Here is a 9,534-nt window from a genome sequence, read left to right as displayed (position 1 = left end):
TTTATATCGTGAATATACCCTGAGACTACAGGGGCTACGCCCGTTTTTGGGCCTGATCTCTGTGATACCATATTTCACATGAGTATTCCTTGTGACAAAACCTTTCTACTGGTACCAAGATATTTGTCCTTGTGACCTTGGTCATCTTCGGAATTGGCCATTATCGGGGGCATTTGTGTTTCACAAACACATCTTGTTTTTATTTTTGAACGAAATGGTTTGATATTTATATCGTGAATATACCCTGAGACTACAGGGGGCTACGCCCGTTTTTTGGGCCAGATCTCTGTGATACCATAAATATAGAAATAGGTCTAACTCTGACTCTAGCCCAGATTTAAAAAAACTACCCACTCGCTTCAAATGCCTAAAAAACCAAACACTAGGTGTAATATGCTTAATTTGCCGGTCTCCTTGAATAGATTAATGTTTTGACTACTTGCTTGCGAAATTTCAAGTCACTGGTTCTTAAAATAACAGAGATATACGTCATCGTTCTCTCGATTTCAGGTGTTTATTTTTACTAGGACATTTACCGGCCCAGGTCATCAGGTGGATTCTCGCCTATGACAGCAGCGAAATTCATACTATGGTGGAAGATTTCAGACTTATCAATTAAAATTTCATATGAAATATACAAATTAAGCATATCACACCTAGTTTTTGATTTTTTAGGCATTTGAAGCGAGTGGGTAGTTTTTTTTATCTGGGTCAGAGTTAGACCCCTTTCTATATTTATGGTATCACAGAGTTCGAGCCCAAACGGGCTTAGCCCCTGCGCCTGAGACCATCAATTTATTGACATGGTCAAAATCACAATTTCCATGTGTACATGTACATGTATGCATGTGTACTTAATTTTGATTGGATAAACCTTAAGTTAACAAGGTTAACGTGACTTTTGAAAATATATATACATGTATTGCGGTTTTTTGTTGCTTGCTATCTTTTACCTGACTATTCATCTTAAAATATCAAGTACATTGCCGCATATGATGCAACCTATTTTGAAATTGTCCGAGACGGGGGGGGGGGGGGGGGGGGGGGGGGGGGGGGGGGTGATGCAATACGTTAAAATTAAATCAGCCAATGATGATCCCTATTCCGTATGCAACTTTAGTCGGGAACATAAACAGAAAGTTAAAATGGCGTTTATTGACAAAAAGATGTTTAGTGAAAAACGTCTAACACTTCTTCAAAAAATACGAATTTCCGAAATTCGATTGACAGTACAGTACCTGTCAATTGGTAACTGGCCTCAAATTGTACACCATATTGCCGTCGCTATGCGTGTAAAATTTCGTTTCTGTCCGACTATGAAAACCGTTTTCTGATTGGCTCCACGCTACAGGCTGTATCACCAATCATTTGCTCCGTCTCGAACCCATGTTTTGAATGGTGAAGGGTTAGTGGGAGGTAACAAATCAATAACACTTGATGTTCCAACACCTGACAATTCAACATAAATTCTCGATAAAATGATCGTTCTAGATACATGTACACGCGATACCACAGCTCGGTTGCACAAGAAGCTGAAGCATTATAACATGAAAATATGGGCCTTACATTTCAGTACACAGGATTTCCTCCCTTTTTCAAGTCCTTCTAGCGGACGGAGGGTCAACGCCTACCTAAACTTTCCTTTTCCCTCGGGGCTAACTTTTATGTAGGTCGATTTTGAAAACGCAAGATGTAAAATTCAAACCTAACGCATGAAAGGATTTATCGACCTTAAACGAAGGTTTTTAAATGACTGAACACCTGATATGAATATTTCCGACTTCCATTTTTGTAGGAGCGGCCATCTATGATGTCATATGTATTATGGTTGATTTTTATCAAAAGGCAAACCATATCATTACCATTGGAAAAGAGATGATACACACAGGTTTGAAATTTTTAAATATTGAAAAAACTTTTTATTTGCACATGTACTCGTCAATGAAATCCTAAAGTGCAGTTCATTAGCCAAAAATGTACATGTTATAAAAATATTTCCATTTGCCAGCTAAGCGACCAGAAGCGCTTTGCGTTTGTACCTTTTCTCGATCAGATATGACGGCTCGCATGCAAACATCAGAACCGCTGCTAAACTTTGCGATTTGTTTCAATACCGCGCTTGCGTCCCAGGCATAATGAATCGCTACCTGTGTTTCAGTTGTAACTTTACTCAACTTCTTCTTGTATTCGGCAGCGTTAATCTTCTGTTTCTCTTTTGGTACGCTCGATGTTAGAACATTTCTACCCTCATTTTCCAGATATTCGTCTCCTCCACATAGCTTAAAGACATGCCCATTCTTTCCAGTCCATGATTTAGCCATTTTGTTGTATACAATGACGACCCAGTCCCTCCAGTAATATTTTTCTGAATAAAATCTGTACAACCGATCTGCAAATTCTTTGTTGTCATCATCTTTGTATTGCGCAGAAAGGTCTTTCAGATCTTTATATTTTTGATCTTCCCATGCATTAGTGACTTCCCTATCCACACTTTTCACTTTCTTTAGAACTATCTTGATGTTTTTCTCCCATTCACTCTTTTCCATTTTATAGCTGGCCGTTCTATTGGTTAATTTCAGGTAGGCTAAGTTGACTTTAACAGCAGTAATCAGAAGTCCAAGACATCCAGCCATCACCTTTTGCATCTTCTTTCGATTATAATTTGTATATTGCATCGCTTCAATTGGAATATTGTCCGTAAAAGATTGCTTTGTCATTACACCGTTATATATTTTTTTCGCTGCGTTTTGATAACTAACCTTGAAAGACGAGATAAATCGGGCCTTTTGACCTTTGACGGCATCTTTCGGGGCTTTCATCAGCATATGAAGGCGGTATGACAAAGCATTGACATTTTGTTCAATTGCCGAAAACTGTGATTTCACTCCCTTTGATTTGATTAGATTTGAAACTTCTCCGAAAAGCCTCTCCATATTTCTAAAATTTGAATCCACCCTTGAAAATTGCTCTTTCAAGAACGTTAATGTAGGATCTTCTTGTTGCGGAAGAAACATGGTTATGAGGTCCATGAGTGGACCGACGGCTGCCAAGAAGGGACCAACAGCGCCCATGATTTTCGTGAATTTAGCAAGGACCTTGACGCCAGAGATGACATCGGTAATCACGTTGGTAGCCTCGATCCCGGCCTTAACTGCATCTGTCACATCCTGGACATCGTTCCCCACGTCAGCATGAAGATCGCTGATCAGAAATAGCAGGAATACGAACAGCAACACACGCACTATCTGCATAGTTGTTGATCTACAGTTCAGGTACTCTTAAATACAAAACAGTCATTCCAGAATAAAGTTCAACCAACCATTGACTTATTAGATATATTACACTAAACAGAATATATAGTAAACACCTATTTACTGGCTATGAGGACAATAGCAAGTTTATTGTCCCCCAAGACAGCAACTATTTCCCGAGGCGCTGCCAAGGGAAATAGTTGCTGTGGAGGGGGACAATAAACTTGGTATTGTCGAATAGTCAATAAATAGGTGTTTTATTATACCAAAGTAGACTTTCCTTGTGTCAGACATACCAAAGTGAAGTAAACTAACATTCGGCATTTTGACGTTACAGAAAAGAAAACGCGGGAAAATGTAGCATCTGGTAAATAGTTTCGAGACTATTTCCCTAGGGCAGATAGTTCAGAAACTATTTCACGGCTAGCGTTATCCAGAAGAAATAGCAAATTTATTCACCTAACATTTATATAGCAAAAACATTCTGAGGTATAACACACACACATATATATATATATACACACACACACACACACACACACACACACACACACACACACACACACAACGACATGAACAATTAGATTGTCAACTGTCCCTTCCTCACTATTGCATAAGAATAAGAACTACACAAAATCTACAAACGTATTTATACTACCAATTACATGTTTATTGTTTTTGGCTTGATAATCAATGCTTTCTAGGGGGGGGGGGGGGGGGATTAGGATATGTCCTAATCGTCCACTGAGCTGATCCACAATACGTCACGTAGTAATGATAGACTTTATAAAACGTTGGTAGGACGAATTAACTAATTATATCAAACAGTCAATACTAACTGACAACACAACTTTATGACATACAAGAAGAGTGGTCAATCTCATAAAGATTAATTGAAGGGCACAAACATACAAGAGGTGAGTTTATCTACCTAAGAGGAATAAGTATCCCCTGATGACCGGTCACACCGGTATTCTCTCAACTGATTCGATACGCAAGAGCTTGTTCTGCGTATGGTCAGTTTCTAAATCGAGGCGGGCTACTGACAGACATGTTGATGGTACAGGGGTTTCGACGGTCTCGATTGAAATCAGCATTTCGTAAGTTCTATTGTCGTTATAACGATCTAGTTCGTCAATACAACCTATCATTGAGTCAAATGCTGTCTGGCGTGTTTCATACCGATTGTTAGGCCGTTCTTGGCACACTGATTTTGACTACAGATAACTCCGGCAGTTCGCCTGATCAGGATATAGGGCTCACGGCGGATGTGACCGGTCGCCAGGGGATGCTTACTCCTCCTAGGTACCTGATCCCACCTCTGGTGTGTCCAGGGGTTCGGGGTTTCCCAGCTTCTATTTTGTATTGCTTATAGGAGTTATGAGATTGATCACTGTTCGTTATCTTCACATTTCATCTATTAACAATACTCATTTTCATTCAAATGTCGACGTCAGTAAACTTACAACACAACTTAATGACAAATGAGATGACTTCAGCTCCTCTATCGTCATCGCCAAATATTTATGCAGCAATATTCTATTATCTCCTGCATATGGTCTTTATGTCTTTCAACTGATTCGATACGCTAGAACATGATCTGCTTATGATCAGTCAGTATTTCGCTAATTATATGGTCTTTATAATGGTCTAGTTTGTAAATACAAGCTATTAGTGGGTCGACTTCTGTTTGACATATTTCATATCAATTGTTTACATACTGGTTTTGACTACGGTCGACGGTTGACAACCTTCAACGATTTTGTTGTAGCCAATACAACACAGTGCAGGGTGACAAGAAGCAAAGTAGTTTTCAGTCCACGCAAATTGATAAAATTGCATATGTTGCCTATCTCCATACTCACGCATGCCTTAAAACATTTAGTGATATATTACCATCACTTTTATATAAAATATATGTACTAAATCTCTGTATACAATTGTGTAATTGTAATTGTGATGAGAAATAAATTCAGTTCAGTTCAGGTAAACGGAGTTATCCGCAGTCAAAATCAGTGTGTCAAGAACGGCTTAACAATCGGCATGAAACACGTCAGACAGCATTTGACCCAATGATAGGTTGTATTGACGAACTAGATCGTTATAACGACCACAGAATTACTATTACTCTCTGATTAACAATTGATATGTAGAATCGAATCTGGATATGTTTAATTCATGTAAATGTATGCAGTATACAGAAAACAAGTGTTTCTCAAAGACATTGAAAGTTCACTGGAGAAGTTACTTTCATTGTCAAAAAACTTATTTAACCAGACCGACTCATAACAGTGGAATCACACATCGCAAGCCTTGCTAATACCTGTGTCACATTACACTGCGATTAGGTATCCGACTAGGTAGCGGGTTCTGAGCGGCCTGAGAATGCCAAAATCTGAAAAGTGTCCGGCCGGGGACCATGCGGTGAGAACACGCCATTCAGGACCCGTATACCCCACCGGCAGCTTTTAGCGCGGAGTTAAATCCTGGCGATGTCAACCCCATCGTAAGATAACGCTCACGTGCTTCAGCGAGTTGTAGACGTAGGAACGGCAGTCTCAGATGCCTCGGAGGATTGGCCATGTCGATGTTGATGGCAACAGCGTCGATGATGATGTTGGAGATGATGACGATAGGTATATATACACCAGTTTGCAATTGCCTTAATTGCACTTAACACGCATGAAAAGGCAAAGGTCACCGAACGATACCCGGATGTTCTCAGAACGGACATCGTCCGGGCTTCATCCGATACCCCTCAGGTGTCCGAGCGGTGACCGCACGGGGGTACCTAGTCCGTACGATGTCCGTATGGGTACCGGACGTACCCCTCCCGGTTACCTACCGATAACCTTACGGATATCGGGCGGCCACCAACACCATCATTCCATACGCTCCCCGCCCGGTAAACATACGGCTGCCTTCCTTGTCCCGCCCGAGGTGCGGGCGGTATATGAGGAGAGCTAATCACCCGGCAGACTTGGAAATGTGTCCCTACGGTGTTAGATCTTGACAGGTCCCCCACCGATACCTATACCTCGTCCGGTACCCGCTAGTAATGTGACACAGGCATAAGTTAGATACACGATACCTGGCCATGAGTGAGTCAGCAATTAATTATATAATGTATTTTTATGGTGTATAATGATACATTTTTAAAAATATTTTGTATCAATATATAATTAAACAATGTACATAATTTTACTCAATTTGGGCTAGGAAAATCATCTAATGTTCCATCTTATTTTTATATATGCTGTCCTAGTCATACATAATCTATAATCAACTTATAACATCTTAGTACCTCATTGGAAATAAGCAAGATTTATTAATTGCTTTCATGGGTTATCCTAGGCAAAAATAGTTTCAAAGTATATAATTTATATTGTCTGTGATAAGACCTGGTAGTATGATAAGCATGTATCTTGATAATGATGTTGTTAGCAGCTATAGCTGTGATAATATCTGGAGTGCTATTGCGTACATATGATAGCAATGTGCCAAAAATTCATTAGTGATCCCTAATTGACATTTTTCATGTACATTTGTATTTTACAATGTATATGATTAAGATTTGTAATTTATCTGATGCTTTGCTTGATATTTCATTGAAAAAACAATTTTATAAAACTTTATTTTGAGGTGACTTTAGTCACAATTTTCATTATTTTTTGTTTTACTTATTATGAAAAATTGTTAAAATTTTCTTTTCCTATGATGCCGTGGGGATCCGGGTTAGAATAGGCCCTTAGTACCCCCTTTCTTGTCGTAAGAGGCGACTAAATGGGGCGGTCCTTCGGATGAGACCGCAAAAACCGAGGTCCCGTGTCACAGCAGGTGTGGCACGATCAAGATCCCTCCCTGCTCAAAGGCCATAAGCGCCGAGCATAGGCCTAAATTTTGCAGCCCTTCACCGGCAGTGGTGACGTCTCCATATGAGTGAAATATTCTCGAGAGGGACGTTAAACAATATTCAATCAATCTTTTCCAATGATGCTAAGCAAAATTGTGATACCATGATCATTGAATATAGTCTATGTAAGCATTTGGTTGTGATTTCACCGCAACACCAACAGAAAAAACTATTTTGAAATAATGTGAAGAAACTATAAATTATTAATTTTTTTTTTATATCATATCCATAAAAATGATCTACAAGTACTACTGCAATAAGTTTTTTTTTTCAATGAAATATAATTATAGTGAAATATAAAATGATGACTCACTTATGACCAGGTACTGTACGTACTAATGTGTTGTACTATAAAACTTATACGGTACCAATTTTGATGCACCAGATGCGCATTTCGACAAATAATGTCTCTTCAGTGATGCTTAACCGAAATTTTTGAAATCCGAAATAATAAATCTTTAAGAGCTATTTTATGGAAATACAGAGTGCCAAAAAGTGGAGTCAAATTCGTCCAAGGATAAGAGCTATGCATGAGGGAGATAACCATCTTCATTTTCCTTTTTTCTGACATTATTCACAATCATACCATCGGAGTGTTGAAATTAAAGGGAAGGAACTCTATTCTTTACTTTGCATTACAACACTTATATTAAGGTTAAGAGCAAATTCACTTTGCTGTCAAATATATTTTAAAATAGGATGAATTATAGTGCCCGCTACACTGATCACGAAAATCGGACAAGGTCATGAAATGACAAACTCTGCACGAAACATTTCGAAACAAATAACAATTTTGTTTTGATTAATTTGCACGTACTTACGTTTCGGTAATTGCGTTTACGATGAAGTACACCTTTGCGAAACCTTCTCGTTTTACATTATTCAAGAGTTAAAAATACCAGTAGGTTAAAAAAAAATATTCATGACAAAGTTCTCCAAGAATATAAAGAGATTTCTCTAAAAATGCTCTGAAAAATCAACAATATTATTGACATGGTGCTATTATTAAATAATGAACATTTTCCCTTTACCTTCATGTGTCTCGAACCAATATCTGACTCGGGGTATAGAATACCGCACCACATTAAGCTTTATATAACAATAATCTAGATGCTCTCAAGGTGTTACAATATATTGCAAACAATAGCAAAATATATAAATTATGTTTATATCTTTCCGTTTGATATCAAACAATGCGATGTGTACAATTGACTTATATAATTTAAACTCTTCCTCATTCACTTTTAATGAAATACGTTGCATTTGCTTATGTCCATCTGTTCAAGCAATATCATTCTTCTTATATATGAGTGTAGTTCAGACATTATAGAGACAGTCGCCGTAATTCCTCGCTTATATGACAATGATTGATGGCAATTCACATATTTACACGGTGACATATGGTTAATAATAAAATATCTTTCAGAAATTACCATATTTGGGTAGGTTTTAAAGATATGAATGATTTAAAACGGGTTATCAACGCAGGGCGTAAAGTGTACGGTGAAGGTTTGCGCTGCAAGTATCATACTAAATGTAAATGGCGGGAAATTATCATCCGAACGTGAAGGTGAGAAGAGATCAGGAATAAGTTATTTATCAACATGACTATCATATACAATTCAAGATAAATATTCTCCAATACATATGTTGTTCGTCCTCTCCTTTCGATTGATGTTTCCTCATGTTCCATAAAGAGAATTCAGGGATTCCATAGCCTACTGATTGATGTCGTGATGACATTTACGCAGCTTTTAAGGCAGATCGGAGCCTGCATGGGATAAGATCCGCGAAACAATGAGACGTCATACTCAAAATAAATATTTTAATGTATATACATTTAGTTCCGATTTTATTTTCCTGAAAGTTTTAATTACTGGTATGCATGATATAATTCATGCACATTCCGAGATTGAAAGAAATAACGTCTTATCCCCGTCTTGCAATTTCTGTCTGATCAATATGAAACCACATTGATGACGTCATAAATATATATCAAGTGGCAATAATATATTGTAACTGAAGCATGTAAATATCGACAGCATACTGACTATGGAATATATGTGAAATGTTAATACTTTCAATGTGTCCGTGTTTGCCCTCTTCCTAATTATGAATTCTTTATTGGATATATGACATTGATCACTATTAATTAAATACTTTTTTCATTCATAAGCATATTTTTGTTCAACGGAAAACAGATTCCGTTTAGCATCTGGGTCTGATTTTCCTCCGTCGCACAATGAAATAAAACTGAAAACAGAAAGTTAGCGTTAAGTGCGATGAACTTGTTTTCGTGTTCGTATCATTTTGCACGGTTGCGTCAATGTTACTTCTATACCTCCTGTAATAACTGTTGAGCACCTCCCA

At 38.0% G+C, this 9,534-nt stretch overlaps 1 protein-coding gene across 1 annotated transcript; it reads right to left on the bottom strand.

The window, feature by feature from the left end:
• Positions 1 to 1,889: 1,889 nt before the first annotated feature.
• Positions 1,890 to 8,248, bottom strand: LOC125665354 (uncharacterized). The gene is made up of 2 exons (XM_048897999.2): positions 8,196 to 8,248; positions 1,890 to 3,277 (listed from the first exon to the last, which is right to left on the bottom strand). The coding sequence occupies exon 2, from the start codon at positions 3,249 to 3,251 to the stop codon at positions 1,965 to 1,967; it is 1,287 nt and encodes a 428-aa protein (XP_048753956.2). The 5' UTR covers positions 3,252 to 3,277; positions 8,196 to 8,248; the 3' UTR covers positions 1,890 to 1,964.
• Between the last annotated feature and the right edge of the window lie 1,286 nt (positions 8,249 to 9,534).

The sequence above is a fragment of the Ostrea edulis genome, chromosome 1 (assembly GCF_947568905.1).
Source record: "Ostrea edulis chromosome 1, xbOstEdul1.1, whole genome shotgun sequence".
Taxonomy (NCBI): domain Eukaryota; kingdom Metazoa; phylum Mollusca; class Bivalvia; order Ostreida; family Ostreidae; genus Ostrea; species Ostrea edulis.
Note: the sequence above shows the minus strand (reverse complement) of the source record. Positions and strands in the feature narration are given on the sequence as shown.